Source organism: Antechinus flavipes, chromosome 2 (genome assembly GCF_016432865.1).
Source record: "Antechinus flavipes isolate AdamAnt ecotype Samford, QLD, Australia chromosome 2, AdamAnt_v2, whole genome shotgun sequence".
Taxonomy (NCBI): domain Eukaryota; kingdom Metazoa; phylum Chordata; class Mammalia; order Dasyuromorphia; family Dasyuridae; genus Antechinus; species Antechinus flavipes.
Genome location: NC_067399.1, coordinates 407,237,745 through 407,265,104, shown reverse-complemented (window position 1 = coordinate 407,265,104; position 27,360 = coordinate 407,237,745). Strand labels below are relative to the sequence as shown.

Genomic DNA, 27,360 nt, shown 5'->3' with positions numbered 1-27,360 from the left:
TACTTTAATCAAAAGACTAATTCACTTATCAAAGACACCACTGTTTTCCATTCCTCTCCAACACTAATACACTAGTGCAATCAGATTAATCCCTTCCCTGTCTCCTGTATACTCCAAATCCATTCTTTTTCTACAGGGAAATATTGTTCATCGGGAGAAAAGTGTCTTCGAAGGTAGATTTTTGGATAGGCTCATAGCTGTAGAGCTGAAAGGGACCTTAGAGACCATCTAGCCCAATCCATTACTTTACAGATGAAGAAACTGAGGCACAGAAAGCTTATGGGACTTGACCAGGATCTTTAAATTAGTAAAGGTCTGAGGCAGGATTTGAATCTGATTCTTCTTGGTTTCAAGACATTTACTGAATCCTGTCTCAGATACTTGGGTTTGGGAGTGGGAATAAATCTCTCATACAGTTTCCTAATATGTCAGATGAAGATAATAAATAACTCTACACTCTTGTTGTGAGAATCAAATGAGATTATGTACATAAAGTGCTTTGCAAGCTTAAAGCGCAAATGAATGTGAATTGTTGTTTATCTTTATTTTGGTTTGAACCTGAAATTTCATTAATATAATAAAATCCCAATAATAAAAAAAAATCCAATAATAATAAGTTCCTGGTGAGAAAACTCCCTTTACCAATATAGGTCATCAATTACTTTGCAACTTAGTTATTTTTATTCATTTTACTTCCCTTGCTTAAAATGTTCATTCTTTCTCTTTCTTTACCCCCTTGTCTATCCTTCAAAGCTCAGATTAGATCCATCCCCTTTCTTGACAACTCCAGGACATGATTCTGCCTTCACTGACACCCTAATGTACTGATGTCACAGAAATGGAATTGGAGGATGCTTTAGACATCAGAAACCGAGGTCCAGAGAAGTTAAGTGAATTGTCCAAAGTCAATAATTAGATATTAAGTAGCAGAGCCAGAATGCAAACCGTGGTCACCGACTCCAAACCCATCACTCTTTCTGCCGTATGTTTGTTACACGTTTGTCAGTTTCACTTCCTCTAACTTCCAAACTCTGTGAGGCAGAGACCATGTTCTGTGGCTTCGCTTGTATTTTACTTGTATGTCTCTTCCGATAGTTAAGGCGCTCACTAGACTCAGTAACTGACTAAACCAAGATCTTTCCTTCAGTGTAACGGAAAAAGGAGAGATGTAAGATACTTATGTAGTGGCTTGAAGTTTGCAGGGTGCTTTGCTTATATTTTCTCATTTGAGCCTCACAGACATGTTGGTCAGAAACGCTGTGAGTCTTCCCTTCCCAGATGGGTTACTTTTTTTTTTGACTCAGTGAAAAAGGTCATTCTTTTTTTTTTTAATCACTGAATGGGTGGTTGCTTCAGTCAAACTGAGAACTGTTAAAGAAAGACCGTGGCTTAAAAAGGTCAAAGTCTCCCATTGCATCCGGGACCATCTCCAGGCTGCCTGATCTGTATCTGGCCATTGAATACAGATAGTTTTGAAAAAGAAAATGAGGCTGGTAACTTTGCACAGACCTCTCTCACTTCAATCCAATTCACTCGCATGTCATGCTGTTACCTCCCTGATGTCGTGGTCATCTTTGAGAATGCAGAACGAACAACAACCTCTGAAACCTCAAAACAAACCCAATGCACTAAATATTAATATTATCAATTTGTCATTTTGCAGAAGAGAAAACTGAGGCTTAACACAGTTAAGTGATTTGTCCATAATCATAAAGTTAATGTGTTAGAGGAGAGATTTGAAACTGGGTTTTCCTAATGACAAGTTCAACACATTATTATGCCTTCCTGCATCTCTAAGGTATGTGAAATGATGCACACCTTGGTCTGACTGCTCTGAGTTGAAAGGTAGGCTTTGAAGTGTTTAGAGCAAGAAAGCAGTCTGTGAAATATCTTGTTTTATTACATATATAAAAATAAAATTATACATTATATGTACATGTATGTTACATGTGCCACAACACAATAAAACAAAACGCATGCATGTCTACAGATATATACACATGTTTATAACATGCCTGTGTATTGTAGATGATTAGATATACTAATACATGTGTATGATCACATATGTATCATGTATGTGTGATATATCTCTTTATGTCCATATATAAAATTATATACAGATATATGTATATATACACATGAATTATTGATATATATTATGTATTTCAATATAGCTAATGCTAACATGGAAATATAATTTATAAGGAGACCATACTTTGTAAGGGTATTTTGTGTATGGACTTTTTGTTTTGCTTTTTATTTAAATTCACTTTCTCCTATGAAGACTTTGTAATCTTTTTTCTCTGATGAGAGGATAATGTAATGATGAGATAATGTATCTGGAACCCAGGCGACATGGGTTCCACTCTACAGATTAACCAAGAGATTCAGGACAGATCACTTCCCTTTTTTGTGTGTCTCAGTTTTCCTATCAGTAAAGTCAAGTCATTAGAGTAGGTAATGATCTTTATAATCTATTCTAGGTTTAATCTGTGAAGAAATGTGACCTCAGACAAGATAATCTATCTAGGATTCCATGGATTTATCTGCAAAGTGAGGATGGTACTACATACTTCACAGGTATCCAGATAGCACAATGGATAGATTATAAGGCTTGGAATCAGGAAAACGAGTTCAAATAACACCTTGGTCACTCTCTAATTATATGACCCCAGGAAAGTCACTCCCCTCTAATGCCTCAGTTTCCTCATTTTTTAGAATGGGAATAATAATAGCTCATAACAGAGTTCTTGTGAAAATCGAAAATTAAGATAAATACCTTGTAAATAAGAGCTATTGTTATTAGTTCAATCTAATGATTTTCAGTTTTGTGATGGACCATTTTTTCTATGACATTATACAAGTCACTTCCTCTTTCCCAACCTGAGTTTCATCATCTGTCAAAAGGGAAATTGAGCTAGGTATCTTCTACTATCTCTTTTAGCTCTCAAGGTTTTAAACATATAAAATTATATATTTTAATAGCTGTCAACAAAGAGCTATAGTCATAGCAATCAGATTAATATGACCACTGCATCTGACAAGAGCCTGCTGATTAGTTTTCCTTATTAAGTAACTTACCATACCAGTGACTCCCTGTAAGAAGCAGCCTTCCTTAAAGGGAAGTCACACTAATTATGTGACTGGCCAATTCACTTAACCCTATCTGTCTCAGTTTCCTCATCTGTAAAATGAGGTGGAGAAGGAAATGGCAAGCCAATCTTACTAATATCGCTGCCAAGAAAACCAAATGGGATCACAAAGAGGATAGGACTGAAATGACTGATAAACAAATTCCCTGTTTAGTTCACTATTTAATAGGGTTAAGTGAACTGGCCAGAGTCACATAGTTAGTATATGTCTGAGGCTGAATTTGAACATATGATGATGACTCTTCCTGACTACACAGATCTAGCATTCTATCTACTATATCACCTATTTGCCCCCAAAACTATTTAACACACTGTCAATTTGGCACATAGTGAACATTTAATAAGTGCTATATTCATTCAGAGACACCTGGTGACACAGTAGGCAGTGCTGGCACAAAGTCAGGAAGTTCTGAGTTCAAATCCATTCTCAAACATTAGCTATATTATCCTAGGCAAATCACTTAACATCTTTTTGCCTCAGTTTCTTCAACTGTGAAATGGGAGATTTAGGGTAATAATAGCACCTATCTTAAAAGTTTGTTGTGAAGATCAATTAGATAATATTTTTTAAACTTTTTTTTTAAAGAATATGGCCTGGCACATAGTAGGTACTATATAAATGCTTATTCTTTTCCCTCATTCATTCATTTAGTCAATCCAGTCAACCAAGCAAACTCAAAAAATAGAAGCAAAATGTTACCCTAACCACCTATGCTTTAATAAGACAGAACCAAATTAATGAACAATCCTCTGCTTTTGCCCCTGTAGTACCACCCTTCCCTACCCCCAGTGCTTTTGTGTTGCTTTCCAGACCAGCTTGAAGTTTTTACAGCCTCGGTCTTTTCTTCCTTCTTTCCTTCCTCTTTTCTTCTTCCTTTTTCACACAGTTTCAGTCAGGGCATTAAAATCTGGTTCTGCTGCTTTCTCTCTGACAAGCTATGTATTCTTTTAGAAAGGAACTGACTTTGTAGGTCTCTGTTTCTCTGGAGTCAGGTGTCAAGTTCACTTTCCCTTCCTCTTTTGTAAAAGGAGAGGGTGAGACTTCCCCAAGATAGTGGTCATTGAGGAATAATAATAAAGAGATTATAAAAGCACAGTTGCCATTCTCAGTCTTTTTGCAGTCAAGGAACCCTGGTCTGTGTGGGGCTAGATGTAAGAGTATCGTTAAGTATCGTTAAGGTTTGCAACATATATTTATATATATGTAAATATATATAATATTTATATTATAATAGAATATATTTATTTAATATTATATAACATTATACATGCATATATATTATATGTTTATATATATCCAGATTGTGTGTGTGTATGAATGATTGATTGTTGTCCTTCGTTCTTGAGGAAGACCAAAATAACATCATTATGTTAGACTCTAGTTAGTATGTCTGACTATGGCTGATCTGGCCAATTCAAGCTTGGAAGGCTCTGCCACAGGTTGAACACAAATAGTTCCTATGAACATCTGAAGAGGACTCTCTAACTCTGGATATCTCACATTTTTTCTGAGGTAATTCAATTGTACTTTGCTTATAGAACACAGCACTTTCTCTAATAAGAGCACATCATACTGGACAGTCCTATGCTAGTGTCTCCCACATCATACAATCAGTTTTAAAGTTCTTAAGAGAGATCTTGAGAGTGTCCTTGTATTGCTTTTTCTGACCACCTCATGACTGTGTGTACATATACACAGAGAGTTTAATATATAGACAGTCTTACAAATGAATAAAGTGAACTGCCTACGATCACACAGACAGTAAGTGGTACAGACAGGATCTGAATGCATATCTCCTGATTCCAAATTCAATTCATTTTCTACTGCCCAAGAGAACTTTCCTCATAACAACCCTATGTAGTAGGTCACAAAAACATTTTACAGATGAGGAAATTAACTCTCAGAGAGTCAAGTAACATTCTATGAAGTATTTAAGGTGGGATAAAACCCCAGCTCTCCTGACTCTAAGGCAGTCCAGCATTCTACCCATGATAGCACAATGCCTACATGCCTGAAAAGGATGGGCACTTCCAAGGCAGTTATGTGAGATAATTGGAACTTAGAAACACTTATCTTTAGAATAAAATGAGAGGCTCTTCAGAGATACCCTCTCACCTTGTTCCATCTCTAGTCTGCGTTTTTACCTGAAAGTACATGAACTTCATCAGTTTGGTGACCTCTGGCTCCAGAACTTCCACTGTCTTCTCATAGATCTCCACACGATTTGGCTGCTCATTACATTTTACCTGTAGGGGGATAAGAGACCATGGATTGATGGGTATTTTGATGATAACAGAGAGGTAGAGGACTCAGGCTTGCCTGGAGACTGGATGGAGCCTGCAGAAGATTGATGGAGACACGCAAATAGCTACATCCAGGAATCTCACCCACCTTACTTTCCTTCCCTATCTGTCCTGATCGATCTATGTATATCTTCCCCTCCTCCACTGAAGACCTTTCTCTTCTATTCTTAACCACCATTCCCAATGCCACTCCCTTTCCCCCCAGAAATAGATGAGAAGGGAACAGATTTTGGGAGTGTAGAATGCTCCATCCATTCTTTTGGGGATGGGGCACTGAGGGCAAAATCCAGGAGTATGCTGGTAAATGTTTTAACAACCAATTCTCAGAAGATGGAAAGATGTATACATGGCACTCATTATTAACATTTTCTTCATCGCTTACTCAAATCTAGACAATCAATAAAACAATAAATCAATCCCTGATTTCTAGAGTTTCCAAGATGTAAACGTAGACAATAAGAATTTAACAACTGGGTTTTGGGAGCTGGTTCATGCTGGCTCGAGCACATCCAAGGATCTCCACTGTCCCACCCAAAGTTTATAGGATTTAGAACTAAAAGGAACTAGAGCAGTCAAATTTAACCCCACAATTTCCCCAGTAAGGAAACTGAAACCCTCACAGAAGTGAACTGATTTGATGATATGAGCTATAAATTGTAAAGTTTTCATAAGAACCCAAATGCTGTGATTCCAGATAGTACTCCTTTTTTTCTATCACACTGCTCACAAAGAAAAACCTATTTCACACATAGAGCTGGGCAGACTAGGAAGGAATACTTGTTAAGGAACAAAAAAAAAATCCATTTAATTTTCATTCTCTTTGTGAATCATAGGCATTTACTTGATATGTAAAAATAACATGGCAGCATGGCCAAAGAGTTAGGGCATCCTGGGCTCATCCTTCTGACACACACTGGTAGAGTGACTGTGGGCAAATCATTTAACCTTTAACACCCCCACTCAATTTGTTAAGAGCAGAGGTTATGGAACAATAGCCAATTTTTCCTGTCAGGAGTTTCCTCAAGGAGAGGGCCTATACTAATGAAATCTGGAACAAAAATTTAATAAAACCAAGTCACTTAGACTACAGTCTCCTCCAGGGACACACACAGTGGAAAGAACACTGAATCTGGAGTAAAAAAAAAATCTGTTTAAATCCTGGCATGAGTAATCTTGATCAAATTACTTCATCTCCTTGAGATGTGTTTTCTCATCTGTAAAATAAGGGGGTTGAACTAGCTAATTACTAAGACTTTTCCACCCCATAAATACAGTGACCTTCTTTGTAAAGCTCTCTGAATTCCTCTCCTGTCTGAGAAAAGAGTCTGTCCTTATATATGACTATTTCTTGGTATAAAGCATTACTTAATAGCATCCACTGGCAAGGAGAAGGAGAAGAGGATCATATTCTAAGAAGCTACTTACCTGGGGGATGGCCCGGGAGCAGCTTCTCCAGGTGTAAAGCATGACTGCATATTCATGCCCTTCTTCCAACATTTCATTCTGAAATAGAGATAAACTTCTATGTTTCTGGGATTTTAGAGGAGAAATAATTCGTACTTCCCCAGACTCTAAAAGAAGCCACCAAACCCCTGTTTAGAACCCCAATAGCTCCCAGAGTGAGTCTAATTTCCAGACAAATGGTCTGATTGAAATTCAGCACAAATAAGAAGACTACAGTGAGCAAATCATCCCTCCTCCTGGCCACTTCTACATCATAGCTTCTTAGCATCTATCACATTCATCCATCCATCCAGCTATCCATCCATCCACTTACCTAGCATCCATTTCTTTCTTTTTCTCTTTCTCCCCCACTTATCCATTCTTCTATATATCTATCTACCTACTTATCACCCACCTATTTATCCATCCATCTATACTGCCAAACCACACATGCATCAGAAAAAGTAAAATTACACAGATTATTTGTTGATCTGTAATAATTTTAAAAAGAGATGTGGAATTCTGTACTGTACAAAGAACTGGCCTAAGACTTTAGTCTGTAATCTTGGCTAAGTCATTTAGCTTTTTAGTGTGTTAGAAAACTGTTTAAAATTATTAAGTTACAGAATACTTCCTGGAAGTTGGAAGTAAACTATGCTAGTGGAATCCTAGATCTAGTGAATAATAATAAAATCCAAATCACAAAATGCATTTACTTCATCACACATTAGTTACTAATTCTCTTTATACCAATTTACCTATTGCCTTCTATCTCTGGTTCTGACTTTCTGGACTTTAACCCCATGTCTCAGTTGCAGTCTCACGCTGGAACTCCCTTGGTACCTGGGGCCTCCTTACCCTGGAGTTTCCCTCTTCCATGTGGGTCTTTTTCTCCAGTAATGAGTTCCTCTCAGAGCTTCTATATTAGGGAGCAGTCCAAGGGACACAACTTTCATCCCCCTCCTGTCTCTGCTTCTGACTTCCAAACTTCAGTATAATGTCTCAAATATAGTCTCATTCTGGAAATTCCCTTAGCATCTGAGGCCTCCTCATCCTGAACATCCATCTACTTCTATCTCTTCCCATCCTAAAACATCCTTCTGCCATACTGGCCCTCACCTTCCATTAGTGAGTTCCTCTTGTAAGAGAGGAGAAGCTCCATTTTGAAAGGGGCCTACGCCAGCAAACCTTCATCTCTTTCCCAGCTAAAGTCAGACTTCGATGTCATGCCTCTGTGTAAGAGTATCTTATCTCCCATCTCCCATCTCCCCTTTATATTTTCTCTTTGCCCATTATCCCATTAGACTGTATGATTCTTGAAAGCAAGAACTGTCTTCATTTTGCTTCTATTTGTATTCTCACTACTTAATATAGCATCTAGAATATTGCCTAATAAATACTTATTGCTACCGACTATCAACATAGGCACATATAGCAAGCAAATTGTTGGGAGTTGGTAGAAGTTAGGTTTTCTAAACTGCTCTACCTTTTAGAGCAAATGTTGTCTAGAAATAAATGTTCATTTCCCAAGCTGAGTGCTTTAAAAAGGAAGGAATGAAGAAGGAAAGAGAGAAAGAAAGAAAAAGAAAGAGGAAGGGAGGAAGGGAGGGAGGAAGGAAAGATGGAAGAAAGGAAGGAAGGAAGAGGAAAAAGAAGCAAAAAAAAAAAAGGAAAAGAGAGAAAAAAAATGAAAGGAGGAAGGAAAGGGAGGGAGAAATGGAGAAAAAAAACCCAAAAGACTTTGCATTAAGACCACAAAAGAGCAGCTGGTAGAATAAGAATCAGAACATAGACATAGTTCTGTCATCTGCCCCCAGAGTTCACATCAAAAAAGGGAACCTATAATGAGATAGATTTTTTTTCCACCCAATACCACTTAACCTTTCCCCCCATTCCTTCACTGTCCTAATAGAGTGGGTGCTGACCATATCTAGGCTGAAGTTGTTGGGAGGAGGCTCTGGAGTTTCCATGTGTATAAAGGAAGAGGAGGAGGCGCTTTTACAGAGCGAGAGCTGCCTGTGCTAATTGTTTTGCTTCACTGTACATGTGGATGAGAGGACATTCATTTTCTTCTGAATGGCAGCATATTCTGATTTCTGACATTGAACACTGCCAAGGACTCTCCAGGTCCTTAGATTATTTAGATCATAGTCTGGGCCCTTGGCTATTATCAATAAAGCACTTTGTCATGGGCTGTATTGTACCCATCTGCAGTTGCATTAGTCTTGTGTCCCTTACATTATTGTATGCTGTGCAGACATGGATGTAGGCTAAAGAAATAAAAGGAATTTTAGAAGTCACCTAACCCAACTCCCTCATCTTACACATAAATTAACTGAGGTAGAAAAATTAAGTGACTGCCTAAGGTCACACAGAAGCAGAGCTACTAGGATTTCAATACAGGTCTTTTGTCTTATACCTCACTGACATCCCCTCAAGAGACAACATGGTGTAGCCAGCAGAGTCTTAGAATCAGAAATAATCAGGATTTGGATCCTGTCTTTGACACATACTATCTGTGTGACCATGGGCAAGTCAACTTCTTAGGTCCTCAGGTAAACAAATAGCAGACCAGTTGCTCATCTGTATCAAAGGCGGAAGTATCCACACTGGTGACTTTTCTACACCGATGAAATCACAAATCTGGATCAAAAAATACTCTTCCTCCCCACCAAGGCTGGGCTTAATTTATATATTTACTGAATTTAGTCTCAAAGTCCTAGCAACTTGCACTAAATATGTGGCATGGTAGAATGGATTTGGAGTTGGAGAATCTGGGCTGAAATACTGGCTCTGCCACTTCCTACCCAAGTGACTTTTTACAAGCTATTTTATTTCCCCAAGTCCCAGTTTCTTTTTCTATAAATTAAGGGAGTGGACTAAGATAATTTCTAAGGCCCCTTCCAGCTTTAAATCTATGATCTAGCAGTCTTTCTGAGTGCTTTATTGTAGTTGTCTAATCTAGATGATTGCAAAAATGATTTTTAAATTTTTAGTAGAACAGGGTGGAGTAGTCTGCTAGAGTGGGAAAAAACCTGGATTGTGGTTGATGAAATCCAGATTATAGTCCTTACTCTTTTAGTAAATGGCTGTATGTCATTAGCACGACATCTCATTTTTTGGTGTTCGTTTGTTTTTTAGTCATGTCTAATGCTTCAAGACTCATTTGGTGTTTTCTTGGCAGAGATACTGGAGTGGTTTGCCATTTCCTTCTCCAGCTTACTTTACAGATGAGGAAACTGAGGCAGCAGAGTTCTTTTCCCAAAAGGTCATTTAGCTAGTATTATATGAGGCCAGATTTGAACAAGGAAGATGAGTCTTCCTAACTCCAGGCCTTAATCCACTGTGCCACTTAATTGTTCATTTTTGTGTTTTATTATCTACAAAGTGAGGGGATTATTCCAAAGGGATCCCAAGGTCCTTTCAAGAGCAGAAATTCAAGAATTCTTTGAAATATGTTCAATATTAAAAAACAAAAAAAGTCCTACACAGGCCACAAAAAAAAATGTATTTAAAAATTAAAAAAAAATATGTTCAATATTTTTAGAGTATAGGTGACATTATTAATATTTCAGAATTAACTATAGAAAAGATTTTCAATTCTATTCTGAAGGTTCACCCTCATGAAAGAATGCTCAACTGATTGACATACTTCATGCAATATCTTCTTCCTCTTTCTCCTCCCCCTTGCACTGGCTGCTATACCTATTTCCCCATCTCCAAAGGGCAAGAAAAATTACATACAAAACCTAGCTTTCATCAATCTATTTTATTGACTCCAAGCAGTCATGATGAAAGGTTTGATAAAATTAAACTCCATTTCTCTGTAAGCTATTTCATTTGCTCATGGTGCCCTTACTCTATAACAATAAATAAGAAATCTGTGATGTTGAAGCTTAATATAAATTCATGGCTCTGTAGAAAAATCAAATAATTTTCTTACTTCCTGGGTGGGGATAGGAATAAGGAAAGGGAAAGGGAATTAATATTTACTAAGTGCCCACTATAAAGCAGGCACTATGCTAAGCACTTTAATAATATCTCATTGATCACTACAACCCAATGAGGTGAATACTTTCATTATCCCATTTTACAATACAGAAAATTGAGGAAGACAGAGGTTAAATGACTTGTTCTGAGTAACATGATCAATTATTAATCAATTAATAATTAATTAATTGTCTCATATAATAACCAATTACTAATTGAGATTAAGGTCCTATTCTACTTCTGCATACATATCCCTGTAAGTCATAGAGACAGTATTTGAAGGACATTGCTGATAGAAGAGATTGCTCAAATCTTCAGATCACATACATACAATTTACAAAAAGAATCTAATCTAAATGAATTTCAGCTCATTGTGTTTTACTCAAATAGGCTTGGGTAGAGATAGCAGCGGTTCTCAAAAGTGTGGTCCAGAGAATCTCAGGAGTCCCTGAAACCCTTTCAGAAATTCTAAAAATTCAACTTTAATTTTTATTTCTATGGCAGATAAAACCCACATAAATAAAAAACACTCATTGAACAGTCCTCAAAAATTTCTAAAGGAATACGGAAAACAAAAGTTTGAAAACCTCTGGTCTAGACTGCCCACGGTGAATGGTCTGGATAGAGGTGAATATGAGTGTCATAATCAAAATCTGGATTTACAGATTACAAAATCTGCATGTATATGTGTGCCCACAGAGACTCACCATGCTGGAGTGCACTGTGGCCTGTTCAATGTACCTCGCGATGCCCGTCACGAAGGCATTCCGGTCCTCAAAGTTTGTATCAAAGTTGGCCTGTGGGAACCCAAAGATTAGAAGTCATTGCCAGATCAGAAGAGAACAGTTCTAAGGCACTGGATATCTTCTGCTGAGTGGGTTTGGTGATCAGGTATGTCACTGCTTCTACAAATCAAAGAGTTTGCAATATCCAGCTGAAATAGAACAGGTCATTGTGACATAATCTTTATAAATCAGGCTTAAGGGAACTGCTGGGATACTGGTCTCCAAGCAAAATCTTCCAGCACTTGGGAGTGATGGCATTCTCCCCAACCAGAAAATTACCCTATCAAAAGTGAAAAAAAAAATTGGGCTTTCCAAGGAAAGAATTTTTGCCCTGCCCTTTTCATTTCTACCACCAAGGGATAGTCAATCAACCAGCTAATCATTTAATCATCTACTCTGTGCCAGGAATTGTGCTAAGTGCAAGAGGTACAAAGACAAAACTGAAAAAGTTTGCCCTCAATAAGCTTGTATTCTATTGGGTCAGACTAGGTGTGCTATTCAAATCTACATCATAAAGATCTTAATAGTTAGCATTTGTGCAGCACTTTGATGTTTACAAAGAACTTCACATGTTTTTTCATGTTATCCTCACAACAGATAGTAGGTGCTGTTCCCATTTTACAGATGAGGAAACTGAAGTTAAGAGAGGATGATGATGATTTATTCGAGTTTACACAGTTCATAAGTATCTGAGGTAGGATTAGCACTCTTCTCTACTGAGCTACCTAATTTACAATAAGTATTATGTCAATAGGAGGTTAATTTCATACCTATTATAATGGAATAGAACCTTAGGCAAAAATATTCCTTTAAAGTCCTCCTTCCAATAAACCTTTAATGTGTCATAGATTCCCTTAGTAATCTGATGAAGTTTATGGAGCCTTTCTAATAATAACTTTTCAAAATGCATAAATATTCATATATTAGATTAAAAAGGAAATCTATTACATATAAATAGTTATATATATAAATATATATAGTTATAACTATAACATATTATAGTTATAATAACTATAATAATAGTTATTAAAAAATGAATTTTAAAAAAATTCATGGCATGGAGGTTATTCTAGGTGACCCTGCATTTTGAATATATTCTATGTGTATTTATAAGTGTACATGGTGTCTCCTTTTTGACAGCGGGAACTATTTATTTTTGTATGTCTAGCCTATAACACAGCACCTGACACAGAATAAGTCCTTACTAAATGCTTACTGAATGATCAATACTGAAGTATTGAAATATTGGAAGTAAGTATATTTCACTGACAATCCATAGTCAGTGAAATTATTTATCAGCCCACCAGGAAGTACATAGGGAGACAAATGAATAAACCAATCTGGTGGAAAGTGGCCCAGAGTGACTGGGCCACTGGCTATTTGCAAGGCTAACTGCATCTGCATCAAGACACTTCTCCAGTTGCATTTGCTTCCTTGGGTAAGCCAATCAATATTTATTATAAACATTCTCTTTGCACTTAAGTTAAAACAAACAGTCATAACCCAGGCTCCCCAAGCCATTATCCGCTTTAGGGAGCAAGAGCTTTTCACATACATGAAGAAAATGTAATTACCCAGTTGGGCTCCAGGGGTTTTTAAATTGCAATATTTAATTCATGAGGTCAATACTGCTAAAGCTGAGATTGGTTCAGCAGCTGGAGCAGTTAGTAGTTATTTGGGGTCACAGCAGAACAGGAGAGGGGAGAAGGTCCTTTTATACACACTACAGTTTATTCCTCCCAAAAGAGCCCAGTCTAAGGGCAAGAAAGATGGACAGCTGCCTAGGGCACCATAAGCAGGTATTATAGCAAGGTACACTTTCTAATACAACTTTTAATAAATGCACATATCTTTCAAGACAGAGAAGTCTACTCTCCACAATCCACAGGGATTTATTTTGTACTAAGGCAAGTTGCATACATTATTGTGGATGTTTAGAGACTATGATAATAATCTGCAGAGGAAGAACAATTTTTAAACTTTGACTAGGTAGAATAAGATTTGCCATGACTTTACTCTCAACATACACGTTCCTAAAATGCACCTGGGATTGCCCCTCTTAACACCACTTTTCACTTCCCTGATGCAGGCCTGGGTCTCCACCTTTTCCTTCAATCTCCCATCTGCCTGTGAATCGATCGTGTCAGGAGATGTCTGAGCTTTGATGTTCTGGCACTGGTTCTGAAAGCACTTACTTGGTACATGATGGAAGATGGTGGAGGTTCGATACATGGCTGCTGGTCGGGGAGAGGCAGCTCCTCCAACAGGTCCACATTGGACAGGGCATCTTCTAGGGTGACGTGCGTCGTCATGGTTGTGGCGTCTCAGTTCTGTTCTGGTTCCAAAGTGAGGGAAGAGGACAGAACGTTTGGAAACCTCAGGTATTGCCAGAAATCCCTCCCCATCTCCACTCCCCAGCCAATACACTGTAGCCAAGCTGAGGAAGGGGAAATTGCCTTGCAATCAATTCTTGTAATTAGTGATTCCTCATAAGGAACTCCTGGGGGGATGGTTCCTGCTAAGTGACCAAGAGAAGCGAGTTTATAGCATATGTTGAATGGGAACCAGGAACCTACACAGACACTTCCTTTCTGACTATATATTCTAGGTCAGAAGTTCTTAGCTTTTATTGTGTCATGGATCCCCTTAGTAATCTGATGAAGTTTATGGAGCCTTTCTAAGAATAACATTTTAAATTTATAAATATCTATATATTATATTAAAAAGGAAAATGATTACATAGAAATCATTATCAAAATATTTTTTAATTTGTGGATCCCAGGTTAAGAACCTCTGTCCCAGAGTGTAGAACTTGTGAATTTGGGAATCCTCTGACTTAGCAGAGACCTCAGAAATGAGCTCTTTCAATCTCCCTAATTTTATCATAGTAATACTCCCATTTTCCCAATATTTTTGTTACAACAGTTCTGTAAGGTACTTCACCCATTTTATAGATGAAGAAGTTAAGACTCAGCAATTAATTGTCACATTGAGATTCGAACTCTAGTCTTCTAGCTACAAATATACTATTTTTTTAGGCCCATCATGTAAATAAACAGACACAGAGAGGTAAACTCATTCCTCTAAAGTCATACACCCTCTATTTCACCTGGGAGAAAATTGAGAAATAGAATAGTTAAGTGGGTTATTCATGGACACACAACTAGGAAGGAATGGATTTAGATCCTGACATTATGTGCTGCTAGTTGTCTTTCAAATATGACACACTGCCCAAGCTTGTACAAATATAAGGTTTAGTCTAAAAGAAATTAAATACTGAAAAGCTGAGAAGATTTTTATGAACTGATTCAGACTGAAGTGAGCAGAACCAGGATGATGGTTTATACAGTAACATTTAAAAGATAACTATGTAAACTTAAGACATTTGATCAACATAAGGATCGATAATGATTCCAGATAGAGAGGTGATGAACTCAGGACATAGAATGTGACATATTTTGGGGGCATTTTCAATGTAGGTATTTTGATTGACTGTAAATTTGTTATGAGTTTTGCTTTTCTTCCTTTAAAAAATAAATTCTCTATATATTTTAAAATAAAAGAATTAAAATTCTGACAAATAAACTATTTTTTTAGAAAGGGAAAAAATTGTTTCTGGACATAGGTGTTTAGAGAGGCACACCAATCAAAGGAGGCCAAACAGGAAATTTTGTGTCCTGGATAAGATCTTGTTGGCAGAGTACAGAGCTCAGATGATCTGAAATGAAGTGGAAAGGAATTTTTCAGAAAATGAGTTTCATTCCTGAATGTCAATGTATTTGATGCTGGAGAAAGGAAATGAAGTGAATGATTTTAAATACTGATTAAATCAGAAGTTACAATTAAATGACCACAATATAGAATAGGGGAACTATGATCCTCACTTTGCTTCATGAACTGAGAGAAAATTTAAGAGATTATTTAGTTCAGGAGTTCTTAAGTTTTTTTGGTGCACTAAACATCTTTGGTAGTCTGTTTGAAGATGCATAAATTGAAAAACATAGACTTATAAAGGAAACCAATTATATTGAAATATGTGTATCAAAATTTGTTTTAAAGTTCACATACCCAAGGTTAAGAACCCTTTTTCTATCCCCAACCCCAGAAAATAATCTATGTAAAATTACAAAGGAAACCAATTATATTGAAAAATGCTTATTCAGTTTTTTTTTCCAAGTTTATAAACCTCAGGTTAAGAACGCCTAGTCAAGTTCACCCCTCTTATTTTATGGATGAGTAAACTGGGGACATATGAGATTGTAACTTGTCCAAGAGTATGCACTTAGTAAATACCAGACCTGGGATTGAAACCTGAATTCTTTTTCTTTCTTTCTTTCTTTCTTTTATTTATTTATTTATTTTGATTAACACACCACTGTGTTAAAGGCTGGTGAAAAACCCAATCATGCATTTAATGTTGGCCTCATTCTCTTTCCTTTTACAATCATATTTTAATCTCTCTTTTCATGCTTGGATTAGTTCTAATAAGTAGTGGAAAGAAAAAATAAAGAAAGAATAAAAGAAAGGGGGAAAGGAAAGGAAAAGGGAGAAAGAAAGAAAGAAAAGGAAGGAAGGAAGGAAGGAAGGAAGGAAGGAAGGAAGGAAGGAAGGAAGGAAGGAAGAAAAAGAAGGAAGGAAGGAAGAAGGAAGGAAGGAAGAGAGAGAAAAAAGGAAGAAGGAAGAGATGGAGGAAGGAAAGAAAGAGAGGGGAAAGAAATAGAGGGGGGAGAAAGAGAGGGAGGAAGAAGGGAAAAGAGAGAGGGAGGGAACAAGGGAGGGAGGGAAAAAGAAAAGAAGGGAAAAAAGGAGGTAGGGAGGAAAGAAGAAAAAGACGAAGGGAGGGAAGAAGGAAAAAAGAAAGGAGAGAAGAGAGGGAAAAAGAAAGAAAAGGGAAAGGAAGAAAAAAGAGGGAGAAAAAAGAAAAGACAAAGGAAACAAAAGAAAAAGAAAAAAGATAGAAAGAATGAAGGAAAGAAAGGAATGGAGAGAGGGAGGAAGAAAGAAAAAAGAAATAGAAAGAAAGAAAAAAGAAGGTAAAAAGAAAAAAGAAGGAAGAGGGAGAAAAAAATAAGAGGAAGAAAGGGGAGGGAAAAAAGGGAAGAAAGATATAAAAGAAGGAAGAAAGGAAAAGAAAAGGAAGGAAAGAAGGGAGGGAGGAAAGGAGAAAAAAGAAAGAAAAAGTAAAGAAAGAAAAAAGAGGGAGAAAAAAGAAAGATGAAGGAAAACGAGGAAAGAAAACAGAAAAAGAAAGGAGGAAAGAAAGAAAGGAAAAGAGAAAAAAGGAAATAAGGAAAAAAGAAAAAGGGAGAAAGAAAGGAAAAAGGGGAGGCAAGAAAAAGAGGGAAAAAATAAAGGAAGGAAGAAAAGAAGAGGGAGAAAGAAAAAAGGAAGAGGAAGAAAGGGGAGGGAAGAAAAAGATAGAAAGGAAGGAAGAAGGAAGAAAAAAGAAAGGAAAGAAGAAAAAAGGAAAGAGGAAGGGAAGAAGGAAAAAAGAAAAGGAAGGGAGAGAGAGACTAAGAGAGAAAGAAGTAGAAAAGAACAACAAAGGAATGAGGTAAAGAAAGAAAAAGAAAAGACAAAAAATAGGAAAGAAAAGGCCAAAAAAAAAAAAAAAAAAAAAAATCCCAATCTCCCACATAAGAGCAGAATCCAGAGGTTGAGACCAAGCCAAAGCAGGTAACATTCTGACAGGACTGAACTCTTATTTGGGGGGGACTGGCCAATAGTCTCTGCACCTGAAGATCAAAAGAATCTTCCTAAACTCCTGTGAAGATGACTATTTCACCCTTAAGTGCTCTTGTGAGTACACCTTCCTGTTATGAACTGTGGTAACAGTTAAAAGCCACAGCCTCACAAGGGCATACCATGTTCAAAAGCAACTTCTCCTTCCTTGTTCTCTCGGTACCACCCACTGGGCAACATCCAGGGAGGTGGGAGGCAGGGTGGTAAAGGCAAAAGGTCACTGGCCTGGCAGTCAACAGACCAGGGCAAAGCACAGATCCTGGTTGGGCTAATTATTTCCCTTCTTCCTCAACTATAAAACAAAGTTGATAAGGTCCCCTTCAATTCAGAATTTCTCTGATTTTTTTAGATATTTAGTTTTTTGGGTTGTTTTTAGATATTTAGATATTTGGTTTCTTCTCCTGGATGTCCCTAAACTTTTCATTAAAAAAACAAAAACAAACAAACAAACCCCAGAATGACCCTTGAGGAAAGGAATGGAAAGAACAATAACTGAATTTGGAATCAAAAGGCCTGATTATGATTCTTAGGTCAACTTGACTTAAAGCCTGCTTAACTAGCTGTATGACATGATGTGGAGCCAGTCCCTTACTTCACTGGCCATGAAATTTTTAATCTGTAAAACAGGGAGTGGGGTGGAAGTGTTTGTGGTTGAACTATCTAGGATCTTGTGTGTTGAAAGTCAATAAATAAATAAATGAGTGAATGAATGAATAAATTTACAAAACAGATAAATCAAGAGTATTGTGTGCTTGTGTATTATTGTTCAGTCTGGGGCAATTCTTTGTGACCCATCTGGGGTTTTCTTGATAAAGATAATGGAGTGCTTTGCAATTTCCTCCTCCAGCTCATTTTATAAATGAAGAAACTAAAGCAAACAGGATTAAGTGACTTGCTCAGAGTCTCCCTACTAGGAAGAATCTGGAGTCATATTTGAACTCAGGAAGATGAATCTTCCTGATTGCAGGCCCAGTTCTCCATGCACTATGGCACCACCTAGCTGCCCCAATATATGTAAACATACACATTTAAAGGATCCTTAGGCCTTCTGCAAAAGCTGCAATCATTTCTGAAATTATATACATCTCTGAACCACGTGGAGGAGACCAGAGAAATTTACTTATATGTCAAAAATCCCTGCAGTCTGTATATCATCCAGAAAAGAAAAAAAAACTTAAAAGTGCCATTAAATTCATAAATGTTCATTAAGCACCTACTCTGCTCAAAGTATTTCAGAAATTAAAAAAATCAAAAATAACAGTTACTGATCTCAAGGAACTTACATTCTACCAGAGATGGACCTAAACCGGATGCCCCTAAGATTAGGTAGGTTGTCACATGGTAATGGAGAGACCTCAAGTTCTGTGGAAAAATTTGAGGAGGGAGAAGTTTCAGCTGTAGAAATCAAGGGAAAGCTTCATTGGAAGTTATGGCAATTTAGTTGAGCCTTCAAAAAGGAAGAAGGAATTAGATGAGCAGAAATGAGAAGGGAGTAAGTGTAAGGCTGAGGAATAACTAACAAGAGTGCGAGTGCTCCAAGACAGAAAGCAATGGAACAAAACTAGGGGAATGGGTCATAGTCTCATTGCCTGTGATGGATAGTGTGTAAAGTAAATAGTGTAAAATAAAAATAGTGTAAAAGGTAAATCCTATGAAATTAGGCTGGAACCTTGGGTGCCAGGCCACACAGTTGTACAGCATGTATACTGTTTCAATTGCCCAAAATCGACTTTACATAGCGATCTCTGGCTATTGCCCAAAGAGAAGTTTGCCTATATGGTCTTGCTTGGGTTTCCAAGCTATTATGGAAACTTCCTACTGAAGATGATTCGTGTTCTTTACCATTTGCACATGAAATAAGCCCAAAATGCAATCTCTCCATGTGTGGGAGGGCACAGATTTGTCTTAATAGGCAAGTCAGACGCTGTGGACTGGTACAGCTCAGGAACCCAAGTATCCTTGGATACAGAGATGACAAGGCTGGTGATACATTTTCAGCTCCAGTGCTGACAACTGCCACTGGCCATGGCAGGAGAAAGGAACATGGAGCAGTCGACAAGGGCACTGTGGGAACTTGGCTGTGGGACCAAAGAAATTCTGGCCTCGGGAGTCCCAGCCTTGCTAACATGGCTTTGTATTAGAATCACCTATTTGTGTACTGGAAGGAAAAAAGAGAAAAGTTTCGTTTATAGGATAGGAAGCAAGGGTACTCAAGGCCTCTGATATGAATAATCTTAAAATTTTCATCTCTGAAGCTCAAAGAGTAATTATAAATAATAGTAAGAATGAGAGGCAGCACAAATTAGTGGATAGAAGGCCAGTACCAGAATAACCCAAAATAAAATTGTTTTAAGAGAACACACACACACACACACACACACACACACACACACACATATCCTGCTGTGTGACCTTGGACAGGTCATTTAACCTCTTAGTGTCCCATGTTTTCTTAAAGAATTACAAACCATCAGGCAATCTTCATTAGTGGAATGAATTTCCATACTGGGAATGCCATACATAGACAGATACAATAGCAGATCCCTGCCTTGATACTTTCTTCCATCTCCCCCAAATAAATAATAGTGTATGGCTATGCTATGTAAACCTGGTGACTTTCCAAAGAAATTACACTCTTATTAATCACATGCACAACAGTCCCATTTCCATCTGACATAAGTAAAGAGAATTGTCCAGGATTACACTGTTATAAGAAACAGAATTAGAAAAAAGAGTAGGATCTTTGTGAAGTCCAAGCTAGCTCCCTGGAGGCTTCAGGATCAGCCAGAGTCAGGGTAAGCAAAAGACCTCGGTCTTTAGGGGGAGAAGTGAAGGAGATGGACAAAATCACCCGGAGTTTTGCCAACGATCCCTCCCTGATTCTAGAGTCCAGAATCTCCACACTTTTCTCCTCCTTGTCCTATGGCCAAGTGTAGTTCTCTTGCCTCTCTCACTCCACCCCTTAATCCTTCCTATGATTATCTGTGTTCACCAAACATGGAGCCAGCACAGAACAGTGAGAAGGGCCATTTTCCCAAACATATGCTGATAGAATCATTGTCCAATAAGTAATTAGCTTTAAGTGCTCAGTTATCTGATTCAAGCCCATCTTTTAAGAATTTCAGCCCTTTACAAATCTTTAACGTTTTTAAAAAATTATAAACCTGAAAAACATGGAAATTTCAATAATCAAGGGACAGAAAAAGATGTTTATGTGTAAAACTGTAAATCTATTATGTATAGACTTATAAATATTATATTTAATAGGATAGTACAAACACTGCCTTTCTTTTGTGCATCTCTTTTTGTTTTTTTATGTTTCATTATATTCTTTCTTCTTTTAAAAATCTCTTCAACTCCTCCCATTCCTTCCAAACTCTTCTTGTCCCCCAAATAAAAGCTCTCCCTTGTAACAAGTAAGCATAGTCAAACAAAACAAATGCCTACTGTGGTCAGGTCTAAAAATGCATGTCTCATTCTGTACCTATGGTCCATCCCCTCTCTATCTATAGGTGGGAAACATGCTTCTTTCAGAATCACTCTTCTGAAATTGTGATCTATTACTTTATTGATCTAATTCTTAAGTCTTTCAAAGTTGTCTTTCTTTATATTATAGTATCTAAATAAATTATTCTATTTCTGTTTACTTCCCATTGCATCAATCAGTTCATACACATTTTCTCAGCTTTCTCTGAATCCATGCCTTTTCCCATTCCTTATAGTGCAATAATATTCCATTATATTCACCTTCCATAGAACCCAGATTTTCTGGTCATCACTTCTGCTTTCTTTTACCTGGATGGTACCTGTTTTTGTAATTCTTTTAAAGCTGCCAAGATGATTTTATTCAATTCATTGATTTATTAGCCAGAAACTGAACTTCTAGGCACAATCTTTCTGAAGTACAGCTGTGATCATGTCACTCAAGACTTTTCAATGATTCATCATTATTCACCAAATTAAGTCCTAACTCATCATGTTGTGGCCCCAATTTATTTTTCCAAATTTATCTCCCCTTATTCCTTTCCATAGATCTTAAACTCTAGCCAGACTTAATCACTTATTAGTGATTTCCTTTCTTCCCATCTTTGTTTTTTTTTGTTCATAATTTCCTTGGCCTAGAATATTCTCCCAAACTCAACTCTAACTCCTTTCATCAAATACTAACATACACACAGATACACACATGTATATGTATATATATATTGCTTAATATGTACTAGCTAAGTGCTTTAACAATTATTATCTCATTTGATCCACACAACAACTCTAGAAAATAGGGCTATTATAAGCCACATTTTACAAGAAACTGAGGCAAATAAGAGTTAAGTTATATATGCCCAGTGTCATATAATTATTAGGTGTCTGAGGCTTGAATTCAGGCCACTATGACTTCGGGGTATAATTGGTGCAGTGGATAGAGTGCTTGGCCTGAAGTAGGAAGACTCATCTTTCTGAGTTCAATTCCAGCCTCAGACACTTAATAGCTGTGTAACCCAGAGCAAGTCACTTTACTCCTATTTGCCTCAGTTTCTCTTATGTAAAATGGAGATAATCTGGAAAAGGAAGCATCAGCAATTTTGCAGAATGGACATTCTCATTGCTGTTATGAAGAGTCAGACATGACTGAACAACAACTTTTTGACTCTGGGGCCAGTGATCTATTCACTATACCACCTAGGTGCCTAGATGGAATATACCTTCCTATGTAAAATTTCTTTTGATTGCAACCAAATATAAAGTTTCTCTCTTTTGAACACCCATGGTCTTTTGTTCCTATCTCTTTAATGACATTTTGTTCTCTTATTATTTTGTGCTAGCTATTTAGATATTTGTCTTTCCTGTGATGTGATATTATTTTTATTTCTTTTTTTTTACCAAGCTTATTATTTTCAAAACACATGCATAATAGTTTTTTACATTCACCGTTACAAAACCTTGTGTTCCAAATTTATTCCCTTCCCCCTCCCAGCATGTAATCCAATATATGTTAAACATGGCCAATTCTTCTATATGAATTTCCAAAATTATCATGCTGCACAAGAAAAATCAGATCAAAAAGGAAAAAAGTGAGAAAGAAAACAAAATGAAAGCAAACAACAATAATAAAAAATGTGAAAAGATTATGTTGTGATCCACACTCAATTCTCACAGTCCTCTCTTTAAGTACAGATAACTCTCTCTATCCCAAGACCACTGGAACTAGCTTGAATCACCTTGCTGTTGACAAGAGCTACATCCAACAGAATTGATCATAATATAATCTTGCTGTCGCTGTATACAATGTTCTCTTGGTTCTACTCACTTCACTCTCTCCAGGCCTCTCTGAAATCATCCTGCTGACCGTTTCTCATACAACAATAATATTCCACAAAATTCATACACCATAACTTATTCAGCCATTCTCCAACTGATGGACATCCACTCAGTTTCCAGTTCCTTGCCTGTGATGTACTATTAAATGAAATGCATAGAAGTACCAACATTTTGTTATTCCTTTATAAAGTGCAAAGAAATCCTTCTTTCAAACTTGATAGAACTGAAAAGCAGGCTAGACATTGATGATTAAAGAATTAGCCAGGTCCTAGTGGCTCTTTAAAAAGCAAGAAACATTTCTTTGGATTCAGTTGTCAGGAGACAGCTGTTACAAAGATGAACTTTAACAGCTGAGAAATGAGCCACCTATAGAAGAAGAATTCAATTCTCGAAATGGACACTGGAAGGAAGGAGATTCTCTTTCCTCGCTCCTCGCCATCAGCCCTGGCATCTTCCAGTGGAACTACTTGCCCAGAAGACCTTATCTAGTAGGGAGAAAGCCTGGGGAGACCATCATAAGGACATGGCAAGCAAAGATGATGTATACAGAGGAGAAAATGAGGACATCACAAAAAAAGGATATCAGGATCTGCAGACTCAGAGCTGTATTGGTCACGTGTGTTCCATAAGTATATGTCTCCTTAATAATTTACTCCACAGATGTCCCCATTCATCCTAGTAATGTTGTGTGCATTTGTGAGAGAGCAGGTGTCATGTTTATGGGTATTTGCATATATGTATATACATTTATGTCACCTTCAAAGAAATGTACACATGTGTTGGAATCTTTACAAACTGCTAACTCATTAGAATTGATAGATTATTGATCTGATCTTACAAGAAGATGTTTTGGGCCAGAACCTGAAACAAGGTATTAAGTAAAACTAATTGATACAATGCTTGTGTTTGTACCTTTACTCCTTGGAGTTCACACGTTTGGGAAATTTCAGGGTTTAGTATGAGATATCTGAATTCACACCTCCCTTAAAGCTCTTAGGGCCAGAGAGCACTATGGGAGAAAACCCATAATCCCATTCTCTCAGAAGAGTCATATATAAGCCAGTGAAGAGTGATTCCGGAGAATATTTTCCACTTGGCTGGCTGGTGGCGGAAGGAGAGTTTTGGGAGGAAGAAGCTACCAGTCGAGAGTTCAGCGGAAGATTGAGAAGGCTCTCTCAGAGGCACAACCAGATTCGTCTTCATCTCACACCACTGTGGTGGCTGGGCTCCTGCACTTCCCCCACTGAGACCAAGCTGGTCTGAAAGACTCACCAGAAAGCTAGCCGAGCCCCAAGTGAAGGAGACAAGAGATTCATTCCATCTTTGTACTGGCTGGAGGCAGAAGAAAGCAAAGGACAATCTGCAAGAGCTCTTGGAACCAAGCAGAGAGATAGGCCTCAACTAGCCAGGCTATTTTGGAAGGAGAAAATAAATGTTTGTATTTTTACCAGCTGGCTGCATTTGGGGTATTGATCCGAACTGATACTAAGGCTGTCTCCAAGAAAACCTCCCCCGAGAAACCTGCTCTTTCCCCCAGAGAGAACTATTCTACTTATTTTAAAAGAAGAAGATCACACACACACACATAGTATATGTATACATGTGTTTTATTTGATATTCACAATCACCCTTCAACATAGGAGACATAATAATTTACATTTGACAAATGAGAAAACTGAGGCCAAAAAAGTTTAATAGATATCCAGGGTCACACACTTAGGAAATGACAGAGCTTGGATTTGAACTCAGATCTTTCTGACTCTCAGGCTAGTGCTTTTACCTAGTGGTTTCTATTGTTCTTATAATGGCACCTCAGTAAATATCTTTGCTTTGTGCTAATTATGTCCTCTGTCTCACTATTAAAAGTAAAAATATTAGTGGCAGCTTGTAAATTACAGTTTCAGGAATGCAGACCCACAGACCTTGGGGATGATCATTTCCCAGGGAGCCAACAGTGGAGAACATGTTACAGGGAGATAGCCCTAGAGATGCTACAGATACAAAAAAGGTTGTTGGGCTTATCTAGTCTAATTATCTCTTTTTATAGGTGAAGAAAAGAGAAGGAAAATTACTCACCTCAGATAATGGCACAGGTGGGATGAGAAACCAGGAGTCCTTACTTTGTGAAATAATTACATGCTATTCTTGATCAAATGTCTAATCCCAACGTGCTCATTCGTTACAAAATTATCTGAATTCCAGGTATGCACAGTTACATAGCATATAGAGTATCCATCTATACATAAATGATGTAGGGATAAGTTGCATGGTACAAAGAACGTTGGTCTTGGAGTCAAAAGAACCAAGCTTAAGACCTTCTCTCTATTCAGTCACCACCCGAATTCAGGTCCTCATCACTCTTGTGCAGGTATTAGTTTTCATGCATCTCATGGCTCTCTAATATATCCTACATATAGTTGACAAATTGATATATCAAAAGTACAGGGGTGGCCATATTACTCCCCCATTCAAAAAGCTCCAGAAACTTCCTTTTTCTCTAAAAGAGAAAGCAAATTTGTTTCTTTGACTTTTATAGGACCTTCCTTACACAGCCTTCCTTCACTTAAACCCAATTCACTTGCATGTCATGGTATCACCTTCCTGATGTGATGATCCTCTTTGAGAACAAAGGATAAATAACAACAACAATAACAGCAAGAATAACAACAAGACTACTGTCTGGATCTAGCCTTCCTTTATAGGCTTTTTTCTCATGACTCTCCTTCATTCGGTCTGGCCAAACTAGCTCCTTCGCTATTCACTTCTCCCCCCAAATAATCCATTTCCTCACCTCTTTGACTGCAGAGGCTTTCTGCTATGACTGGTATGCCCTCCCTCCTCACCACTATCACATGCCATAATCTTCCAATAAACCAACTTGATCCTTACCTGATATTCCCTAAGATCTAAGTGCCATTTCCCTGGAAATTACTTTGTATCCATATTGTGCATATTTTGTATTTAACTGTCATTTTACATAATCTGCACCTTTCCCCCAACAAATGAACATTAAGTTCCTTGAGGGCAGAAACTGTTTCATTTTTTAAAATTGCATTAGGTCTAAACTCAGGAAATTATGTCCAACTCTTTGTCACGACTTCTTGAGGTTTTCTTGGCAAAAATATTGAGGTTTGCCATTTCCTTCTTCAACTCATTTCGTAGATGATGAAAATGAGATAACTGACTTGCCCAGGATCACACATCTAGGAAATGTCTAGGATTATATTTGTGTTTAGGTCCTCCTTACTCCAAGTCCCCGTGTTCTATCACTCTAGTACCTAACTATCTGGTCTCAAAGACTCCCCAGCTTTGTAACTCTAGCCCATATACTTACTCTTTGCCTCAGTTTCCTTACCTAAAAATAAGGATAATAATAGTATCTACCTCACAGCTTTGTTGTGATAGTGTAGTTACTGGCACGCAGATGCTTAATAAATGCTTGTTCCCTTCCCTTTATATCTCCAGCATCTGGCACAAAATAGGTATTTGGTGGATGGTTTGGTAGATGTCTAAATAAAGTTCCAGCTCTTGATATTCACTAGCTGTGTAACCTGAGCCAAGTTGTATAAGGCCCATGACTCAATTTCCTCATCTGTAAAATAGAGATATATTTACATATGTTCTACCTTCCTTATAGGCTTGTAGTGAAGAAAACACCTTGTAAACCATTAAACACTTTAGAAAGGCAATTAGGAAGATGATAAATCTCTTCAATTTCTAATTCTTCCCAAAAAGAAAGTACAACTTTACCAACAAACTCTGAGTTCACTTTCCAGCTAGATACAGCCTCAGATGTCCTCTGCTTCAAAGGCTGAGGACAGAAAGAAACTGAGTTTTCATTGAACAGGTGCCACAATCAATGACAGCAAGGCACACCCACGTTGCTCCTCTGGGCAACTTCCTGCCTCACGAGGAACCAAAGGGAGGTACCAGAGGAAGGGGCCCAAATGCTTCTTCTCTATAACAGTTTTTTTTTTTTTTAAATTTTTACCACAGATGTCTATGGGGCTTCCCCAATCTAGCCAGAAAAAGTCCTGTGATGAGAAGTCTCTAGGCTAGAAGAGAGAAAAGTACTCTGAGCTAATCAATTACAGAAGGTTCAGGGTGAATGAATTCTTTAACATAAAATATAGCATGTCAGGATTGCAAGGGAACTGGCCTTATATTAAAATTAGAAATGAACCTAGAACCTAACAGCTAAAAGAGCTAGTACTTAAGAATTATAAATTACCTTAGAACAGAAGTTCTCAAAGTTTGGTTTTGGGAACCCTAAAGGTCTTCAGTAGGATCAAAATTATTTTCATAATAATGCTAAGATGTTTAAATTTCTAATACAATAAATATTGATAGATATAACTCAAAAAATTTTCTTTGGAGTATCCTCAATAATTTTTAAGAACTTAGAATATCTGAGAAGTTTGAAAGCCACTGCCTTAGAACAAGGAACATATATTTTTGGAGCTAAAGAAAACTTGGAACACAGAATTTTAGAATTCTAAGGAGTCTTAGAGCATGTCAGAGCTAGACGTGACCTTAGAACATAGAACATTAAACTAGAATAAAAATAGGCTTTAAGTGCTAGAAAATACCTTACAGTGTAGAATGTCCAAGTTGAAAAGAAGCTTAGA

General features: G+C 37.4%; 1 protein-coding gene across 1 annotated transcript in view; it reads right to left on the bottom strand.

Moving 5' to 3' along the window:
* Positions 1-27,360, bottom strand: part of CYFIP2 (cytoplasmic FMR1 interacting protein 2) — a 143,228-nt gene that overhangs the window by 102,992 nt on the left and 12,876 nt on the right. Inside the window, exons 2-5 of the mRNA XM_051978795.1 lie at positions 13,870-14,009; positions 11,597-11,686; positions 6,882-6,959; positions 5,298-5,399 (exon numbers count right to left, since the gene is read on the bottom strand). Of these exons, the coding sequence (XP_051834755.1) occupies positions 5,298-5,399; positions 6,882-6,959; positions 11,597-11,686; positions 13,870-13,986 (387 nt within the window). The 5' untranslated portion in view covers positions 13,987-14,009. The remainder of the gene's footprint in view (positions 1-5,297; positions 5,400-6,881; positions 6,960-11,596; positions 11,687-13,869; positions 14,010-27,360) is intronic.